Raw genomic sequence first — 22,693 nt, 5'->3', positions numbered from 1 at the left:
CTTCTATGACGGTATCACTGATTGGGTGGATCAAGGAAATGCTGTAGATATAGTATATCTTGACTTCAGCAAAGCATTTGACAAAGTCTCTCATACAATCCTTATTGAAAAAATGATTAAGTATGGAATGGACAAGGCAACTGTTAGGTGGATTCATAACTGGCTTAGTGATCGGACCCAAAGAGTGGTCGTAAATGGCTGCACATCCAGTTGGAAGAATGTCTCAAGTGGGGTACCACAGGGCTCTGTCCTGGGCCCTGTATTGTTCAACATCTTTATCAACGATTTAGATGAAGGAATTGAGGGTAAACTGATTAAATTTGCTGATGACACAAAGCTAGGAGGGATAGCTAATACTAGAGAAGAGAGAGAGAGGATTCAAAAAGATTTAAATAAACTGGAGAAGTGGGCAGCAACTAACAGAATGGTTTTTAACAGGGAGAAATGCAAAGTACTACATCTGGGCAATAAAAATGAAAAAAGCATATATAGAATGGGAGGAATAGGGCTAAGTGACAGCACATGTGAAAAAGACTTGGGTATACTAATAGATCACAGACTGAATATGAGTCAACAGTGTGATGCAGCAGCAAAAAAGGCAAATGCAATTCTAGGATGTATTAACAGAAGCATACAGTCTAGATCACGTGAAGTCATTATTTCCCTCTACTCCTCTTTAGTCAGACCTCATCTGGAATATTGTGTCCAGTTTTGGGCACCACATTTTAAAAAAGACATCAACAAACTGGAGCAAGTTCAGAAAAGAGCGACCAGAATGGTGACCGGTCTGCAAACCCTGTCTTATGAGGAAAGGTTGCAGGATTTGGGAATGTTTAGTTTGCAAAAGAGAAGACTGAGAGGAGACTTAATAGCTGTCTACAAATATCTAAAGGGCTGTCACATTGTAGAAGGATCAACTTTATTCTCATTTGCACAAGGAAAGACTAGAAGCAATGGGATGAAACTGAATGGGAAGAGACACAGATTAGATATTAGAAAAAACTTTTTGACAGTTAGATTGATCAATGAGTGGAACAGGCTGCCACGAGAAGTGGTGAGTTCTCCTTCAATGGAAGTCTTCAAACAGAGGCTGGACAGACATCTGACTGGGATGATTTAGCGAATCCTGCTTTGAGCAGGGGGTTGGACCAGATGGCCCAGGAGGTCCCTTCCAACTCTACGATTCTATGATTCTATGATTCTAGTACTTATGGGTCTAGGAAAATGGCGGCACAACCCAATTTTTTTTTCACACAAAGTTCAGAACTTTGTTCATCAGTAAAATAGTAAAACAATGGAGGTTTGGCATCACTGTAATTGTACTGACCTGTGGAATTAAATCCTCAAGTAATTTTTAAAGCAAAAAAAATAAAAATGGAGGAATTTAATTTTTCACCATACCTGCCATTAAAATAAAATGAAGGATGTCATCAAAATGTACAACTTGTGTCACAAAAAATAATCCCTCATACATCTAAGTCCCGTATTCTCCGGTGTATGAAACGACTTTTTAACCCCTGAAAATCTTCTCAAAAGTCGGGGGTCATCTTATTCGCCGGGTGTCATCTTATAGGACGGGTGCGGAGCAATCTTTGGTCGCCACATATGCTGGGGGGAACGGTCCCGAAGATGAGGTGAGGTTGTGCCTCACTGGGAAGGTGTAAGTGAAGCAAGTGTAGGCGTCCGGGAAGCCTGGGTATGTAAAAAAAAAAAGTGGTGTCGTGCCCAGAAAAACACGCCTCTTTCACCGGTCTGGCCAGCTCTTGTATCCAATTCTCTCCTTCTCTGCCTCTCAGATCTTGCACAAGTGCGCCTGCGCTGCTTCACTGCAGTCCTCAGGAGTAGAGGTGGGCGAACCCGAACAGTAAAGTTCCGTACTGTTCGGGCTCGGCTGCCCGAACACCGGGTGTTTGTCTCGCTGTCAAGTGCATGACAGCGCGGCAAACATCGCTTCTGATCAGCGGTGAAATCATCCCTGCCGGTCAGAAAGCCGCGGTTTCCAAACTATCAGAAGACAGAGCGACCGCTCAGCTGTGATCGAAGGTATACAGTTTATCTTCGGTCACTGGTGTCAGCTGATGGGACTACTGCTGCCGCTAATAACAATGAGAGCAGGAGCGACTGACAGGAGTATTCATTAGCTGCTCCTGTGCAGTAAGTAAATAATTAAAAAAAAAAAAAAAAAAAAAACCTGCATGGGTCCCCCTGTGTTTTTGATAACCAGCCAGGCAAAACTCACAGCTGGGGGCTGCAACCCTGAGCTGTCAGCTTCAGCAAGGTTGGCTATCAAGAATAGAGGGGTCCCCATGTCGTATTTTTTAATTATTTAAATAAATAATTAAAAGAAACGGCGCGGGCGCCCCCCATTTTTGTCAACCAACCTTGCTAAAGCAGACAACTGTGGGCTTGAATTCTCAGGCTGGTAAGGGGCCATAGATATTGCCCCCCTCCCCCCAGCCTAAAAATAGCAACCCGCAGCTGCCGAAAAAAGGCACATCTATTAGATGCGCAAATTCTGGTGCTCTGCCCAGCTCTTCCCAATTGCTCTGTAGCAGTAGCAAGTGGGGTGAGAGTTGGGGGGGGTTGATGTCACTTTTGTATTGTCAGGTGACATCAAGCCCTGAGGTTAGTAATGGAGAGGCGTCACTAAGAAACCCCCACTACTAACCCCATAATCACATTGTAAGAAAACACGAACACCCAGAAAAAATCCTTTAACTGAAAAAATGACAGACTCATTTAATAATCTCAATTAAACCATACTTACGACCTCGCATAATTCCACCGAAGCCCTCATTCGCCTGTAATAAACTAAAAATAAGAAAAACAACAATATACCATACCTGTCCATCGTTCTGTTCCATGCCGTAATCCATGTCTGGGGGATAAACAGTTTTCAACCTAGAAAGTGCCAAGATGTGAAAGTCCAGGCTGAGAACCACTGGTGACTGAACTGCTGTGAATGCAGTGTCAGTGACTAGCGGTGACGTCACTGAGGCTACGTTCCCAGTGGGGCTGAACTGCAGTGACCTCGGTGAGATCCCCACTAGCACCGTGAGAGTTGTTGGCGGTGATGTCACAGAGGTGACCGCAGTTCAGCCCGGCTGGGAACGGAGCCTCATTGACAGGAGGTAACCTAGATGACGTCACCACCGGTCTCTGAGGCTGCTCAGTCACCAGTGGTTGTCAGTCTGGATGGTCGCATCTTGGCACCGTCCAGTTTGAAAACTGCTCATCCCTCAGACATGAATTACAACGTGGGACAGAAAGACGGACAGGTATGGTATATTATTGTTTTTTTACTTTAGTTTTACTACAGGAAAACGAGGGCTTCGGTGGAATTAGGCATTTACATAAAAATGGAAAACTGTGTTTAGTCTTATTTCAAATAAAGGATTTTATTCTGGCTGTGTTTTAATTTACCTTACAACTATAGGATTAGTAATGCACAGGTGTCTTACAGATGCATCTCCATTACTAAGCCGTGGGCTTGATGTCACCTGACAATACAAAGGTGACATCAACCCCACATATATGAACCACACTTGCCACTGTTACAGGGCAAGTGGGAAGAGCCGGGTAAAGCGCCAGTATTGGAGCATCTAATAGATGTGCCTTTTCTGCGTAGCTGTGGACTGCTATTTCTAGGCTGGGGGGGCAATATCTATGGCCCCTTACCAGCCTGAGAATACCAGCCCCCAGTTGTCTGCTTTAGCAAGGTTAGTTGTCAAAAATGTGGGGGACCCCACACCATTTTTTTTTAACTTATTTATTTAAATAATTTAAAAAAAACGTGGTGAACCCTGTATTCTATTGCAGCCCCCAGCTGTGAGTTTTGTCTGGCTGGTTATCAAAAATACAGAGGAACCTAGGCCGTTTTTTTTAAATTATTTATTTACAGCGCAGCAGCTGCTGATGAATGCTCCTATCCACCGCTCTTGCTCTCACTGTAATTAGCAGTAGCTGGTGTCGATGATGAGATCAGTAGTCCCATCAGCTGACACCACCAGTGACCGGAGGTAAACTTTATACCTCTGATCACAGCTGAGCGCTCTCGCTGTCTTCTGACAGCATGGGAACCGCTGCTCTGACAAGCCGGGTGGGATTTCATCGCCGAACAGAAGCGGTGTTTGCCGCGCTGTCATGCACATTACAGTCTAATATGGCGAGTATATTCCAAACTCTATATTTGAACTGGAAAAGTTGGGGGTCGTCTTATACACCCAGTCGTCTTCTACGCTGGAAAATATGGTAGGCAGAAAAATGTAAGTTATGGTTATTTGAAAAAGCACAGGTAAAAAATGAAAATTGTGTCCTTAAAGGGATATGAGGGGTGTGAAATTGCTGTCACTAGTATAGCACTTTACTTATACATATTAAAATAATATCTTAAAACTGTACTATTTTGGGGTTGTACTTATTCTTGCTGTCTAACTTGGTTACATAAGTGGAATGCAAAACAAGCAAAACAAAAAGGATGGCACATAACACTATGGCCATATTTAGGATAGATACACTTGACTTAGGAAAGTCTGACTGACGGCTTCACTGTAATGACCCCTCCCAAAAACCCACACTTACCCCTTCTTAACTTAAATAAGACACGACTGCGTGACATTGGATGTAAAAGGCCACAGCAGCCCCGTTTATTAACACCAAACAAGCAATAACATTTTATCCATAAACGTAGAAATATTCCATAAACATAACCAGCAGCAAAAGGAGGGGGGGGTAAATGAAGAGTCCATTGTACATGATTGCAACACCAGCTCCACCACGTGCCCTCAGCCGCAGCACACCGGCTCGAGGACACCCAGCCAAGTGTTGCCCAACCAATGTCCTGCTGGGACCCAGCCCAGCAGGGAGCCACGTTAACATGCCCCACTGTGACCCAGCACAGCAGGGTCCCACGTTAACATGTCCCGCTGTGACCCAGCACAGCTGGGACCCACCTTAACCAAGTATACCATTGCACCACCAGGGGTAACCCGCTCCTGCACTGGGTTCACCCCCCCGCTCTTTGTGCAATCCACCGACTTCAAATACCCCCCTCCTTTCCGCCACCGCGAGCACGTATGACACCTTGTACGTGCGAGTACCACCACCAAAAAAAAAACAAAAAAACCCAACCCGAGCCGACTCTGCGGCTCGAGTAACCAATGCTTCTGTACCAAGACCAATCGATCAAAACTGATCCCCATTAGACCTCACAATGCCAACCTACACCAAACAACCAGTACAACAATGTCAGCCACACCCAAGACCTGCAACTAGCCAACCGCATCGTCCAATCCTATGCACCGCCTGCGCAACCAGTCCCCAACCTGAGCCGCCGCCTCTGCCTCGTTGAGACCGCAACATTGCAGGCGCCTCCGAAAATTGCACTTCACCTAATAATTAATCAAAGCCAACCATTATTGCCGTGAACAAAAGAACCTACATTGGTTCCCCAAACCTCCGATAGATTCTTGAAAATGTGCCCAGTAAAACCCACTATGTAGTCATTCCAAACAGGAGCCCCTATGAACAACAACACGAGCACGGCTCCCAGGCAGAAAATTGCACTCCACCTGATAATAATCAAAGCCAACCATTATTGACGTAACAACAGAACCTACACTGATTCCCCAACCTCCGACAGATTCTTGAAAAACGTGCCCAGTAAAACCCACTATATAGTCACGAGCATGGCTCCCAGGCAGGAAGAAATGAACCACAGCATTCAGGCCCGATGTCTCAGATCAAACCCCTTGACGCCCCAGCGACCAAGTCTCCACCACACACGTGCAGTACCAAAACGCTGTTGGTCCAGTCAACCCTGCGTGATAGCATCTATCTTAAAATATCCACCCAACTAGAAAACATAAACCAATCCACCCCGCAATCACCACGACCTGGAAACGAATTAATTGTGTGCATCACCCGTGCACTTCGAACCCAGAATCACAACACTATTGTTGCCACCCTCTTACCAAAAGTGAGATGTACTCCGCACCCATTCCCCGCTGAACTGCGGATTCAACACTACTCACAAAAGAAAAAAAAGCGACTCCACACCATCTGAAGTCCAGGAAAACTCAGACACACATCACGTCTCCCGAAAACCCCAGACACCATAAACCCGGGCCATCCATCAAAACATTGCACTCACCGGTGCCCGATGCTTGTCCACCACTCAGCCTTAAAGCACCGCAAAAAGCACCCCCAAACGGAGTACAGCCCCAGACGATTATCAGGTCCTTAGAATCATTAAAAGTCAATGCACATCGCACTAGCTTCCTCTGCCACGGCGTACCACCAGCCCGACATTAATGAAAGTAATGTTATAGTTGCAACCTGCTCACCCACTACCTAAAGTACACCTCCCCCGCAGCAGCGCTGCACCACAACCGTGTCCCCATAATACCAGCCGGTCCTGACAAGTGCGCATAACGGAATGAATGACATAGCCATGTATTGCCGGACGGGCTACACCCACGCGGGAGACCATTCACACGGCCATCGAAACAACATGTCCTGCCTCATGCTCTATACAGAATTCCCGACAAATGGAACAACACCCGCTGGATAAACAAACCGTTCACCAACCAGGACCCCCGAGACCAGTAAAGCACACGCTTGGTTACCCAACTCAAATGTTGCATCATCCTTGCGCAACACTTCACCCTAGCCCCCCGTCCGGGGGCACCCAAAAAGAAAAGACTCTAAGGAGAGCTGTATACCCAGAAGGCAAGGCAGGACCAGCTGCACCCACAATAAACCTCCTAGCCCATCGTAACGAAAAACTATCCACTCTGTATAATAAACTCCTACGTAGCTGCCATCAACGGCTGTAACAAATATCACCCGATACAGTCTGCCAAAAGCTCAATCGACAACCCTAAAGAACCGCAGTGAGAACCCACCAGTCCTTACGTACAAGAGTTGTTAAAACTGCCCCTGGGCAGCCACGACCAGCAAATTACCGTAAGAACGCCATATGACTGCAGATCATGCAAAAGCCCCCAGTGGATCATAGCCCCACGTATTCAATAACCAAACTCAACCCCCAAAACAGCAGCGCGATATACACGGGAACCTAATAACGACCCCCGACCTGACACGATGTACTCGTTAACCTAACCTGACTTAGACATAGGGCCCCAGGTGAATCAAACACGTTGACTTATCCAAACACATGATAACCGCAACTACGCACTGAGCATGAAGAAACCCAAAGTAGTCAAGGGTTGGACCATGAACAGAAATAAGCACACCACCTTCCCTAATACCAGATAGTAGTCCCAGGTTTGACCATGAACAGAAAATAAGCACTGCACCATCCCTAATACCAGATAATCCCCGACTACCACACAGAAACCAAACCACGGACCTCAACAACCAGACATTGACCAACCATAAAACCCCAGCTCCACGCCATATCTACGTACCCCCAGAAATTAACCAGGAAAACAAATCCGATAAAAGGTCAACTCCAAGCCCCCCAGGGGAAATGTCATCCATTGCTGCCAGAAAGGCAGGTTCCCAAAAGGTCTGCCGTACCAAGCATCTCGACCTCTCGTGAACGTCTGCCGCAACAAAGCATAATGCCCCTAGTGAACATGAAAACCCTTAGTACACTCAAAGCCCCTATTGGAGAACCGAACCCGGACCGAGGCATATAAATAAAACACCGTAATGAAAACTCGACCACCGACCCCCTCCCCTCTGACCAGCAATAGCACACACCCCACTGTAACGTGAAAGATTAAGCCGCCCGATGCACTCCCCAAACAGCTCACCACGTCAGTGAACTGCCATCCAACCCTTATCAAATACTAGGCGCGGCGATAAAACTGCTCACCACATCAGTGAACTACCATCAAACCCTTATCAAATACTAGGCGCGGCGATAAAACAGCTCACCACATCAGTGAACTACCATCAAACCCTTATCAAATACTAGGCGCGGCGATAATCCTCCAGCCAAAAGACCCCATGCCTATAACAATAAACCATAAAACCGGCATGGATATGGCTATCCACCACCGCTCTACCAATATCCGTATCACCACCTGAATTACTCACAAACCGCCATGGAATCACTACCAGTCATACACAAACACCCAGAGAATGCAAGCACAATTATACCAACCAAAATAAAATGATGTCGTCACCTATAGATATACCCACTATCATAAAAGGAAACTAGCATGAAATTAAAAAATACCTCCCAACACTCATGAAGTGCACAAAACAGCCTCCTGGACCACAAAGCAACCATTCCTTCACAGATTCGAACGCTGTCCACATGGACCAGCCGCGCATCTTTCCGAACCCCCAGACAAACACCCTACCACCCTAGTGCACCCGAAACCATACGTAGCAACACCCTTCCCAACCAATATAATCTAGACATTAATAAAGGTTTAAGTGTGCCTTAGTGAGCCTTACTTACTATAGATATACCTACTATCATGAAAACAAACTAGCATGAAAATAAAAAACCACCCAACACTCATGAAGTGCACAAAACGGCCTCCTGGACCACAGAGCAACCATTCCCTCGCAGATTCGAACGCTGGCCACATGGACCAGCCGTGCATAGTTCTGATCCCCCGTGACAAACCAACTACCACCCTAGTGCGAAACCATACGTAGCAACACCCTTCCCAACGAATATAATCTAGACATAATAAAGGTTTAAGTGTGCCTTAGCGAGCCTTACTTACTATAGATATACCCACTATCATGAAAACAAACTAGCATGAAAATAAAACCCCCTAACACTCATGAAGTGCACAAAACGGCCTCCTGGACCAAAAGCAACCATTCCCTGACAGATTCGAACGCTGGCTACATGGACCAGCCGTGCATCGTTCCGAAATCCCGTGACAAACCAAATACTACCCTAGTGCAAAACCATACGTAGCAACACCCTTCCCAACCAATATAATCTAGACATTAATAAAGGTTTAAGTGAGCCTTACTTACTAGGCTGACTCAGCGGAACACCACGGAACAGCCGTCACGTGTCCTCCGCATCGAGCACTGCAACTGCGATCTTCTCCATGGATCTACGCCGACTGCAGCCCTCCTGGGCCGCAGCGCCAGCGCCCAGACCAACTGTCCGTCCGGGAACGCATGGCAAAAAGTCACCGGCTCGGAGCCTCAAACAATGGGGGGGGAAGTTGGCGCTCTAGCCACAGGCAACACCTCCTGAATCTGGCACCCAACACCGGGGGAACGCGACGCCGGACCACATGACCTGTGGCCCTTGGCAGCTGAAAGGTGGCCACATGACCGAGCCACCGCCCGCTTCCCCCAGCGCCGCGAGAAAGGAAATGAGGCCGGTGACGTCACACACCACCTCGCCACCGGGCTCCTTGCCGCGTCACGTCACCGCCGTCCACTGATGCCGATGACCGCGCCGGGTCAGGTGACCACGCCGGGTAACGTGGCCGCGACGTGCGCGTCACCACTGTGTGCCGCGATCCGAAATGGAGGGGAGGCCGGCCACGTCACTCACCGCCCCGCTACCTTGCTGCCTGCTTCTCGACTTCTGGCTCCGGCCCCGCGATGTCTTCAGCAATAGGTCTGCTAATGGGGCTCATCCTCCGCTGCAAACTTAACTCCGGGCTGAGGTGCTCAGGAGGCCGTGATCGTCGCTGCTGCTTTGGAGGCAGAGGGGTCCCATCTTCTCCGCCGTCGCCATCACCGGACCATCGCTGCAGCTGTTCCTTCATCCACTGCTGGCCGCGCTGCTCCATCATCCTCTTCATCTGTGCCACGAGGTATTCCATCTTCTGGATCCAAAGATTCAAGCTGAAGTCCCAGATGTGAGGGGCTGACGATTCCGGACGTCTGCAAGGTAAGGAATGACCATCCCCCCACAGTTCTGCCCTATATATCCATCCCACAACTGACCACTCCCTGCTAACTCACATTGCACCATAAGCCCCATAGCTCCAACCCACACCTTCCCCACAAACACAAAAGCACTACACCTTAACCCTTCACTAACCCTCAGGCCTAGCATCCCTCCTTAGTCATGTGCGCCCTCCCTGTAGCCTCTTTGGGGCAGGCGTCCGGGCTTGCCTTTAGTGGCAAACGGGTTGATGTAATGACCATCGGAATAATTTTTTTTTTCTCCATTTTATTCAATATTTAACAAGGACGCTGTCAATTTTCATGCTTTCATTTTTTCATGCCCTTCTTCAAAATGCCATAACTTTTTTTTTTATTTTTCCCGGACAAGTTGTAGTCCAATATCGGCAGGGAATAAAGAGACATTTTAGAATGGAGCAGAGATATTTCCTTAAAGTGTAGTGTGATTTATTCTGCCGTCTGTTTATTGCACACTTACTTACAAATATTTCATCACAAAAGTTAATGTAAAAAGCAAAAGCACTGCTTAACTGGATCAAATATTCCAAACCAAAATTTTTCTAAAGATGAACTTTTTATATTATAACAAACCTATTTCAGCATTTGTAGTCTCAAATTCTCTGGGCAGTGGAGCCCCAAACACAATTCCTTTAAGTTTGTCAATAGGAGGGGCTTTGTTTTGCAATCCGCCAAACTTTCCATTGCTGCGGATTCTGTCTCCATCTCTAGTCAGCAACGTTGGGCAAAATGAAAACTGAACAAGCTACAAAAAAAAAAATAATTAAAATCTAAATTAAAAAGGAATAAAATGTGCATTACATATATGAATACATGAATCGAAACTGCCTCTAATTTTTGTCTACACAGCAGGACAATATACTTTACCACACCTCCAAGTTTTGTAAACAGTGCAGTAATCTCATTCCTGCCTCTGTCAGTTCCTTCAGTAAAGCGTTTCACTAAATTAATAAAAAAAGCTAATACTAGCAACAAAAATTACTAAGAGAAAGAAAGTATGCAAGCCTAAGGCCTCTTTCACACATTAGTTTTTCGCCGTCAGGCGCGATCTGGCTTTTTTTTGTAAAACCGGATCCGGCGAAATGCAATGCCGGATCCAGTTTTTCCCCATTGACTTGCATTAGCGCCGGATCGCGCCGGATGGCATTGTGTTTCATCCGTTTTTTGCCGGATCCGGCTACTTGTCTCATTCCGGCGTCTGGAAAAAACGGCTACTGTAACGTTTTTTGTCTCCGGCGAAAAAGCCGGAAGCGCCGGATCCGACGCTTCCGGCTTTTTGCCACAATGAAAGTCTATGGGCGCCGGATCCAGAAAAAGACGGATCCAGCCACCGGATCAGTTTTTTTAAGTCTGTGCATGCTCAGATCCAATTGGCCAGCCACCAGGAAACAGATATAACCTGCTAGACGAATCCGGCAGAAAAACGGATCCGTTTCTACAGTTCTCCAAAATTTATGCCGGATCAGTTTTTTCTAAAAATAGCCGGATCCTGCCTGACGGCAAAAAACTGATGTGTGAAAGTAGCCTAATGTGCATTAAAAGCAGAACAACAGAGCTAATAGATAAGGGATGACTTGATAAGACCATAGCTTTTACTGCAAGGAAAAAAGCATAGTCTGTGTGGTACTGATAAAGGAGAAAAATAGTTTTGACAATAGTATGTTAAAGTTGTGAACTACTTTTAATCTATATTTATGTTTTATTGCACTTTTTCACATACTGGTTGTCCAGAGTGGAATATTTGAGCGTTTTCACTGCATCCACATACAGATTCCTAGTCTGACATAAGTTTGCTGCTTTTAAGCAATTTTCTTAAGATGAATCTCAGAAATGATGATGGATATTAAGGCATATGGACAAACAATAACTCTTGCATACTTTGTCTCTCCATGTAATACATCTGAGCCCCATGTTATTCTTGCTTCCTTTGTGTCCCATTTTAAAATGTGCCCGTGATCGGGTATATGAAACACAGATGTGGGAAGTGTTAAAGTACATTAAGTTATGTCATAATATAATAATAATACATTTCTACAGCGCCAACATATTCTGCAGCACTTTTCATGTTAGAGGGGACTTGTACAGAAAATAATGTGAGGGCCCTGCTCCCAAGCTTACAATCTAGCACCTTTAAGGCATGTGCACACATTGCAGATTTGGTGCGTTTTTGCCATGCAGATTTGCTGGCAAAACCTGAAGCAATCCTCATGCCAGCAAAGTGAATGAGAAACCTGAAGTATCATGCACACGTTCAGTATTTTTGACTGGCAGACTGGTGGAGAAAATGATCTGTAGAATGTCAATTATGTGCGTTTTTGCCAGCATTTACACCATTGACCTCACTCAAATCAGTCAAAAAAACACATCAAAAACAAGTTTTTGCAGCTGCGCTTTTTCCTGCCAAGAAATACAGAAATGTATGCATCCATTTACTCAATGTGGGCACATAGCCTTAAGCTAGTTATGATGGATGCACAGCAGTTCATACACTCTGTATTAGGACAGCTACACTAAGAAAACATGTTAATATTACTGCACACAAGTTGTAAGATAATGGGGACTGATTCATTAAAGTTTTTATGCCATAAAAGTGGTGTAAAAGCATTAAAAAGACATTCTTTTGTGCAATGCTGAGTTTTGGCGTTTTCTCATCACTTTAGATCAACTCCGCCAAAGTGGATGGAACTGGGGCGACACAAAGGTTGTGATTTTTCCGTCCGATTCATGAAAAAGTAGAAGTATTTCTGGCACAGCGTATGATGGCTCCATTTTGAAATAGTGCCGAATTCATAAATTGGCATGTGCCTCTTAATGAAGACAGTACCTCTTCTACTCCATGAAGACTAGTGTAGAGAGAGTGTGTGCTACGCCAATCTTCATGAATCGGCTCCAATGACTGCTAAATCTATAAAATGATTTTGCTCCATTTTCTCTTTCCTGTGCAAAAATGTTTGCAAGTGGTTATACATCTTGTACAAGATAGAAAGGTCTAGCATATGCCGATGGTGCACTCTGTCGGATAGCACGAGTATTTGGTTTTAATAAAGCTAAGGAAGAATTAGCAGGGCTTTTCACAAAACTGTAAATTATTGTCTCTACTTCCAAATTCCAATTTTCACTTACAGCCTAGTAATGCTACAGCTGAGACAACTGGTTTAAAGAAGCACTCCCGTCAAAGTTTTTATCCTTGCAATACACTACCGTTCAAAAGTTTAGGGTCACTTAGAAATTGCCTTATTTTTGAAAGAAAAGCAGTTTTTTTTTCCAATGAAGCTAACAATAAATGATTCAGAAATACACTCTCTACATTGTTAATGTGGTAAATGACTATTCTAGCTGCAAACGTCTGGTTTGTAATGCAACATGTTCATAGGTGTATAGAGGCCCATTTCCAACAACCATCACTCCAGTGTTCTTATGGTACTTTGTGTTTGCTAACTGTGTAAGAAGGCTAATGGATGGTTAGAATACCCTTGAAAACCCTTATGCAAATATGTCAGCACAGCTGAAAACAGTTTGGCTGATTAGAGAAGCTATAAACCTGACCTTCCTTTGAGATAGTTGAGAATCTGGGAGTATTATATTTGTTGGTTCCATTAAACTCTCAAAATGGCCAGAAAAAAGAACTTTCATGTGAAACTCGACAGTCTATTCTTGCTCTTAAAAATGAAGGCTATTCCATGCGAGAAACTGCCAAGAAACTGAAGATTTCTTACAAGGGTGTGTACTACTCCCTACAGAGGAGAGCACAAACAGGCTCTAACCAGAGTAGAAAAAGAAGTGGGAGGCCCCGCTGCACAACTGAGCAACAAGACAAGTTCATTAGATTCTGTAGTTTGAGAAATCGACGTCTCACAGGTCCTCAACTGGCAGCTTCATTAAATAGTACACGCAAAATGCCAGTGTCAACGTCTACAATGAAGAGGTGACTCCGGGATGCTGGCCTTCAGGGCAGAGTGGCAAAGAAAAAGCCATATCTGAGACTGGCTAATAAAAGGAAAAGATTAATATAGGTAAAAGAACACAGACATTGGACAGAGGAAGATTGGAAAAAAGTGTTATGGACAGACGAATCCAAGTTTGAGGTGTTTGGATCACGCAGAAGAACATTTGTGAGATGCAGAACAGCAGAAAAGATGCTGCAAGTGTGCCTGACGCCATCTGTCAAGCATGGTGGAGGTAATGTGATAGTCTGGGGTTGCTTTGGTGCTGGTAAAGTGGGAGATTGGGACAAGGGAAAAGGGATTTTAAATAAGAAAGGCTCTCACTCCATTTTGCAACGCCATGCCATACCCTGTGGACAGCACTTGATTGGAGACAATTTCATCCTACAACAGGACAATAAGCAAAAGCACACCTCCAAATTATGCAAGAACTATTTAGGGAAGAAGCAGGCAGCTGGTATTCTATCTGTAATGGAGTGGCCAGTGCAGTCACCAGATGTCAACCCCACTGAGCTGTTGTGGGAGCAGTATAGCATGCAAAAACTGCCCATCAAGCCAAACCAACTTGTGGGAGGGGCTTCTGTTAGCATGGAGTGAAATTTATCCAGATTACCTCAGAAAATTAACTGCTAGAATGCCAAAGGTCTGCAATGCTGTAATTGCTGCAAAGGGAGCATTCTTTGACGAAAGCAAAGTTTGAAGGAGAAAATTATTATTTCAAATAAAAATCTTTTTTTCGAACCTTGTGAATGTCTGGACTAGATTTTAAATTCATTTGGCAACAAAATTAATTAATAAAAGTATGAGTTTTCATGGAAAACACAAAATTGTCTGGGTGGCCCCAAACTTTTGCACGGTACTGTATATAACAGTCATCTTATTATATAGCACTGTGTACTTACAATTGCTCATTTTGCTCTTCTACCCAGCTGATTATATTATTTTCTATGCTGTATGTAGAAACATGAAGTTTCTTGTCCTTGCATGTATCATCCTCCTTTTCAACTCCTGACCCGGCTGCTCCCTCCTCCCACAGTCAAAGACTTTGCAGTATATCATGACTTGTGCAGTCAAAATTGACCTGCTGTTTCTACATAGAGCTTAGAAGGATTCAGCCAGTCTGTTTTTATCATGTGATTTTGTAGACCTAATGAAACAGAGAAGAATTAACTTGGTACAAGGGCAAAATGGGTAAATGGCTGCACATCCAGTTAGAAGAATGTCTCAAGTGGGGTCCTACAGGGTTCTGTCCTGGGCCCTGTATTGTTCAACATCTTTATCAACGATTTAGATGAAGGAATTGAGGGTAAACTGATTAAGTTTGCTGATGACACAAAGCTAGGAGGGATAGCTAATACTAGAGAAGAGAGAGACAGGATTCAAAAAGATATATATAAACTGGAGCAGTGGGCAGCAACTAACAGAATGGTTTTTAACAGGGAAAAATGCATCTACATCTGGGCAATAAAAATGAAAAAAGCATATACAGAATGGGAGGAATAGGGCTAAGCAACAGCACATGAGAAAAAGACTTGGGTATACTAATAGATCACAAACTGAATATGAGTCAACAGTGTGATGCAGCAGCAAAAAAGGCAAATGCAATTCTAGGATGTATTAACAGAAGCATAAAGTCTAGATCACGTGAAGTCATTATTGCCCTCTTTCTGAGCTGGAAAACTATCCAGTCTGGCCTATGCTTTTACTAGTGGGTCAGTCCCTCGATCCTTGTTCACATTCACGTCACTTGGCAAGTGAAAAGGTTTTAAATACTAGAGAAGGACTGTCCCACAAGGGTTGCCGTGACATGGCGGGATGGCTTGTACATTATTTTGATCAAAATTATGTTTAGTAAATACCCTTATTATTATTACCTTTATGCATTATTTGCAGTTTATTTTTTACTTTTTATTTGTGTTTTTTGCTTTTTGTTTTCTCTGGTTAATGGTCATGTGTTAATATACACTTACATTGTGTATACACATTAATTTATTTTCTCAGTTCAGACTTTAGTTTTTTTTATAATATGATTGCAATATATTAAGAGGATAATGTTGCTTCTTTAAACCAATAGCAAGTATTTTAATGTATTTTGTTCTTTACCTGTTTTCTATAGTTGTTAGCTGCATCAAGGTTATCCAGAATTATCGTTTCACCCAAAAGCATTGCAAAAACTGAATAACAAAACAAGAAAAAAAAACACATGGAAAATTATACAATGTTATCATATTAAACTGTGTAGAAAAAACCTGTTCAGGCACATGGAGGATGTGTCCATGGAGGATGTGTCCATTGAGAAACCCCCCTTCCATAAATAGTCAGAGACCTGTTAATCAAGCTGAATGGGGAGAAGCTGAAGGAGAGGCAGCACCCAGCAGGCCCTATTTATTACTTTGCAATTGTCTTTTTTAAAATTGATTTTTTCTAAACAAACGATCGTGTGTTTACAGACAATAGGCTGGGGGTGAAATGACAGCAGTACCAGCCCCCTGAACTGCTTATTCGCATTAGAAATAGTGCTAATAACAAACTCTGCAAAGCACTAGATAAGCTAACAAATGATGACTATATTTTATGGGTAGTCGCTCTGCTTAGCAATGGTGTTGTCTCTGGGCACAATAAATATCGGCTGCAGTGCATTAAGGTGAGAGTGCCATCAGAATTCCTATGGCTCCTACCCTTTTATAGTCAGACAGACTGTTTCTGGAGGTGTGGGATGTTAACCAGAGCTGCTATGAAGAGCTGGGAAAAGGACATGCATAGGAAGACTTGAGGACTCAAAGTTAGATATTGCTTGCACAGATTTCTTTGGTTCAAATTAATATCATTTGACTACGGTAATACAAGAAAAAAATTTTCCCCTCTCATGGATCTACATGAGCACCATTAAAGCTACATTTACACATTTAAATCTTGCTTTTTTTTTAATGTCTTGCGTGTAAATCAGCAACATCTTTAGGCATATCCGTAAAGTGGAAGCGGTGATGGCATTAAATACTAAGACTACAATAGCGTTGTTCCGTAAGCTATAAGCTGTTCAGCCTGAACTGGTTACGTGGATGCCATTATCATAAACAGATCATGAATACCATTGTTGGCCATCTGTTGATAGAGTAGGCGATTCTGAACATGGCAATACCAAATAGTTGTATTTTTTTAAATTTTGTTTTATTTTGACCTTTATTATTTTAACCCCTTCCTGACCAATGACGCCACATAGGAGTCATGAAAACCTGTGCCATTATGACCAGTGACGCGTCATGACTTTAAAGCCCCCCTGCGGGCCGGGTGACCGGGTTCACTGAAAGGTCACCAGACCCGCACACAGAGGACTCTTCAAAGTTAACCCCAGGGGGCGTGGCTTAGCCCCCACGTGCCTACGATCGCTCTGATTGGCTGTCAAAAGTGAAACAGCCAATCAGAGCGATTGTAATATTTCACCAATGAAATTTGGTTAAATATTACAATCCAGCCCTGGCCAATGCAGCAATAGCATCTGCCATGGCTGGAAACACCGAACAGCCCCCCCCCACCAACTGGAGGCGCCGATCGGCTGCCGCCACCGACTGACGGCACCGATCGGCAGCCGCTGTCATAATTTGCTCCCCCTCCCCTTCCCTCCGCTCCCCCCCTCATCCTCCACGGTGCCTCCGATGTCCTTCTGGCCTTTCCGGTGTCCCGCCGTCTCTGTGCATGGGCTCCGCCATCTTGGAAAAAAGCGGGCGCATGCGCAGTGCGCCCGCTCGAACTGCAACGCTGCAGATTCATTCATTTATTTTGATCACTGTGATAAACTCTAACAGTGAACAAAATAAAAAAAAAAGTAAATCACCGCCTCCCTTATCACCCCCATATGTAGGGACAAATAATAAAATAAAGAAAATATTTTTATTTTTCCATTACGGTTAGGGTTAGAATTAGGGTTGTAATTAGGGTTAGAAATAGGGTTAGGGTTGGAATTAGGGTTATGGTTGGAATTAGGGTTACGGTTGGGATTAGGGTTAGAGTTGGAATTAGGGCTGGGATTAGGGTTAGGGTTGTAATTAGGGTTAGGGTTGGCATTAGGGTTAAGGTTAGGGGTGGGTTGGGGTTGGGATTAGGGTTGTGGTTAGGATTATGATTAGGGTTGAGATTAGGGTTAGGGGTGTGTTGGGGTTAGGGTTGGAGATAGAATTGAGGGTTTTCCACTGTTTAGGCACATCAAGGGGTCTCCAAACGCGACATGGCGCACCATTTATTCCAGCCAATTTTGCGTTCAAAAAGTCAAACAGTGCTCCCTCCATTCCAAGCCCCGACGTGAGCCCAAACAGTGGTTTACCACCAAATATGGGGTATCAGCGTACTCAGGAAAAATTGCGCAACTTTGGGGGTCTAATTTCTCCTGTTACCCTTAGAAAAATAAAAAATTGGGGGCTAAAAAAAATTATTTTTGTGGACAAAAAATTATTTTTTATTTTCACGGCTCTGTGCTATAAACTTCTGTGAAGCACTTGGGGGTTCAAAGTGCTCACCACACATCTAGATTAGTTCCTTGGGTGGTCTAGTTTCCAAAATGGAGTCACTTGTGGGGGGTTTCCACTGTTTAGGTACATCAGGAGCTCTGCAAACGTAACATGACGCCCGCAGACCATTCCATCAAGTCGGCATTTCAAAACGTCACTACTTCCCTTCTGAGCCCTGTTGTGTGCCCGAACAGTGGTTTCCCTCCACATATGGGGTAACAGCGTACTCAGGACAAACTGGGCAACAACTTTCGGGGTCCAATTTCTCCTGTTACCAATGTAAAAATAAAAAATAGCGGAATAAAAAAATATTTTTATTTTCACACCTCTGCGTTATAAACTTCTGTGAAGCATCTGGGGGTTCAAAGTGCTCACTATGCATCTAGACAAGTTCCTTAGGGGTCTAGTTTCCAAAATGGGGTCATTTGTGGGGGAGCTCCAAAGTTTAGGCATACAGGGGCTCTCCAAACACGACATGGTGTCCGCTAACGATTGAAGCTAATTTTCCATTCAAAAAGTCAAATGACGCTCCTTCCATTCTGAGCCCTGCCGTGCGGCCAAACAGTGTTTCCCCCCCCACATATGGGGTACCAGCGTACAAGACAAACTGGACAACAACTTTTGGGGTCCAATTTATCCAGTTACCCTTGGGAAAATAAAAAATAGCGGGCTAAAAAATCATTTTTGAGGAAAAAAAAAAATTTATTTTCATGGCTCTGCGTTATAAACTTCTGTGAAGCACTTGGGGGTTCAAAGTGCTCACTACACATCTAGATAAGCTCTTTGGGGGTTCTAGTTTCCAAAATGGTGTCACTCGTGGGGGGTTTCTACTGTTTAGGCACATCAACGGCTCTGCAAACGCAACATAACGCCCGCAGAACATTTCATCAAAGTCTGCATTCCAAAATGGCGCTCCTTACCTACTGAGCTCTCCCATGATTCCAAACAGTGGTTCCCCCCCCACATATGGGGTATCGGTGTACTCAGGACAAATTTCACAACAACTTTTGTGGTCCAATTTCTCCTGTTCGCCTTGTGAAAATAAAAAATATCGGGCTAAAAAATAATTTTTTAGGAAAAAAAATGATTTTTTATTTTCACTGCTCTGCGTTATAAACTTCTGTGAAGCACTTGGGGGTTCAAAGTGCTCACCACACATCTAGATAAGTTCCTTCGGGGGTCTAGTTTCCAAAACGGGGTCACTTGTGGGGGAGCTCCAATGTTAAGGCGCACAGGGGCTCTCCAAACGAGACATGGTGTCCGCTAACGATTGGAGCCAATTTTCCATTCAAAAAGTCTAGATAAGTTCTTTGGAGGGTCTAGTTTCCAAAATGGGGTCACTTGTGGGGGACATCCAATGGTTAGGCGCACAGGGGCACTCCAAACGCGACATGGCAACCGCTAAATATTCCAGCATATTTTCCATTCAAAAAGTCAAATGGGGCTCCTTCCCTTCTGAGCCCTGCCGTGCACCCAAACAGTGGTTTATGACCACATATGAGGTATCGATGTACTCAGGAGAAATTGCCCAACAAATTTTAGGATCCACTTTATGCTGTTGCCCATGTGAAAATGAAAAAATTGATGCTAAATGAAAATTTTTATTGGAAAAAATAAAATGTCCATTTTTTCCTTCGACACTGCTTTAGTTCCTGTGAAGCACCTGAAGGGTTAATAATCTTGAATGTAGTTTTTAGTTTCTGTGAAGCACCTGAAGGGTTCTTGAATGTAGTTTTGAGTACCTTGAGGGGTGCAGTTTTTAGAATGGTGTCACTTTTGGGTATTTTCTGTCATACAGACCCCTCAAAGTTACATCAAATGTCAGGTGGTCCCTAAAAAAAATTATTTTGAAAATTTTGTTGCAAAAATTAGAAATCGCTGGTCAACTTTTAACCCTTATTAACTTCCTAACAAAAAAAAAAATTTTGTTTCCAAAATTGTGCTGATGTAAAGTGGACATGTGGGAAATGTTATTTATTAACTATTTTGTGTCACATAACTCTCTGGTTTAACAGAATAAAAATTCAAAATGTGAAAATTGCAAAATTTTCGCCAAATTTCCATTTTTTTCACAAATAAACGCAAAAATGATCGTCCTAAATTTACCACTAACATGAAGCCCAATATGTCACAAAAAAACAATCTTGGAATCGCTAGGATGCGTTGAAGCGTTCCTGAGTCACCACCTCAAAGGGATACTGGTCTGAATTGCAGAAAATGGTCTGGTCATTAAGGTCAAGTCAAAATAGGCTTGGTCATGAAGGGGTTAATATTTTTTAAAACCTGTTTTTTTTACTTCACACTATAGTGTAATGGTTAAGTGCACAGCCTACAACATGCGAGACTGGGGTTTAAATCCCGACTCTGCCCTGGAAAAAAAAAATTATAACCACTGTTTGGGCGCATGGCAGAGCTCAGAAGGGAAGGAGCGCCGTTTGACTTTTCAATGCAAAATTGACTGGAATTGAGATCGGACGCCATGATGCGTTTGGCGAGCCCCTGATGTGCCTAAACAGTAGAAACCCCCACAAATGACCCCATTTTGGAACGTAGGCCCCCCTAAGGAATTGATCTAGATGTGTGGTGAGCACTTCGAACCCCCAAGTGCTTCACAGAAGTTTATAACGAAGAGCCGTAAAAATAAAAGATCATACTTTTTCACAAAAATGATCTTTTCATCCCCAATTTTTTATTTTTACAAGGGTAACAGGAGAAATTAGATCCCAAAAGTTGTGCTCCAATTTGTCCCGAGTACGCCGATCTAGTGGTAAAATTTGAGCACATCCATTAATGCAATGCGGTGGTCTCCGGGAAAATGGCCGCCAAGGGTGGCCCATGCTCAGATTGAGAACTTGGCAACAAGCATGCGTCGCCCCGGAGGCCACCACATCGCAATAATGGATATGTGGGGGGGCTCTGTGCTTTCACAAAATGCCAGTGAAGCCCCCCCACACCACAGAGCACCGCAGTCATTTTCACCCGAAGCGGCGCACATCGGAACACCCCCTCTCCCAGCCTGCACAACGCGCCACTCTTGTTTCTTCCAGCAGTGACCCTGGGACACTTCTTCACCGCAGCCACCACCCCCAGTAAGCAATAAGATGCATGGATTATAAGAGGCACCACCATTTTATTTAAAAAAAAAAAAAAAGGTTTTCCCCATTTTTCTCCACAAAATTTGGGGTGCGTCTTCTAATTGGATGCGCCTTATAATCCGCAAAATACGGTATATTTCAGTAAGCATATTCAATACTTTTATCCTGTGTTATCTCTGTTAGTTACATATAACAATTTATGGACATCTATGGTTTAATTTCTTTGTCCACATAGATTGGATGGGTTGCTACAGACAATTGTTGAGACATTAATGACAATAGGACATTTCGAAATATACTTAGAAAATTGGTGACATGTTCGATACTTATGTCACCAGCTGTGTGTCCTTAATTATATATATTTAATTTTATTTAGTTTCCCATATGTAGGTTCCATCTCTTTATGGACTGTCAGTTTTTCTTAAGATCAGCTTCACAATGAAAGGTTGTAAGTGCAATGATGTCTCCCACAGTTACCAGAACAGATCCCTCACTCTTCAACCCACAAGTTTGTGTACGATTTTAATTAAAGGGGTTGTTTGGTGCCTATCTACCACCCTCTCTGACATCCGGCGTGTGGAGACTACTGTATGAGGATGGGATTGTAGCAGAAGGAACCATTTATACTCCTTCATTGAGAAAATTTCACAAATTTCAGTAATCTTTTAGTCGGTGACTGAAGAGATTCTAGACAATTAGAGAAAATATTATACCAGGAACAGGGGGAAATAAACAAGTATTTTTTAACTAAATACACTGCTCAAAAAAATAAAGGGAACACGCAAATAACACATCCTATATCTAAATGAATGAAATATTCTCATTGAATACTTTGTTCTGTACAAAGTTGAATTGGCTGTCAACATAATCACACAAAAATCATCAACGGAAATCAAATTTTTTAACCAATGGAGCCCTAGATTTGGAGAGACCCCCAAAATGAAATTGGAAACAAGTCAAAATGAAAATCAAAACAAGACAAAATTAAAGTGGAAACAAGTCAAAATGATGCTCAGTATTGTGTGTGGCCTCCATGTGCCTATATGACCTCCCTACAACACCTGGGCATGCTCCTGATCAGGTTGCGGATGGTCTCCTGGGGATCTCCTCCCAGACCTGAACTAAATAATCTGTCAACTCCTGGAGAGTCTGTGGTGCAACGTGACATTGTGTAAGGACTTGGCCTGCATATCCGTTTCCCTGAAATCCTTGCCTTATGTCTGTCGCTCAGTTTCTACTTTCCCCTTAGTTTAGTTAATTTTTTCCC

General features: G+C 43.7%; 1 protein-coding gene across 3 annotated transcripts in view; it reads right to left on the bottom strand.

The window, feature by feature from the left end:
* The window catches only part of SMCHD1 (structural maintenance of chromosomes flexible hinge domain containing 1), a 636,391-nt gene that overhangs the window by 31,564 nt on the left and 582,134 nt on the right, over nt 1–22,693 (bottom strand). For all 3 annotated transcript variants that reach the window (XM_073550884.1, XM_073550885.1, XM_073550886.1), the window contains 2 exons: nt 15,933–16,003; nt 10,459–10,630 (listed from right to left, as the gene is read on the bottom strand). In XM_073550884.1, coding sequence (XP_073406985.1) covers nt 10,459–10,630; nt 15,933–16,003 — 243 coding nt within the window. The remainder of the gene's footprint in view (nt 1–10,458; nt 10,631–15,932; nt 16,004–22,693) is intronic.

The sequence above is a fragment of the Dendrobates tinctorius genome, unplaced genomic scaffold, assembly GCF_039654945.1.
Source record: "Dendrobates tinctorius isolate UK_male_01 unplaced genomic scaffold, ASM3965494v1 ptg000171l, whole genome shotgun sequence".
NCBI classification, from domain to species: Eukaryota; Metazoa; Chordata; class Amphibia; order Anura; family Dendrobatidae; genus Dendrobates; species Dendrobates tinctorius.
The sequence above is the reverse complement of the archived record's forward strand: the minus strand, read 5'-3'. Positions and strand labels throughout refer to the sequence as shown.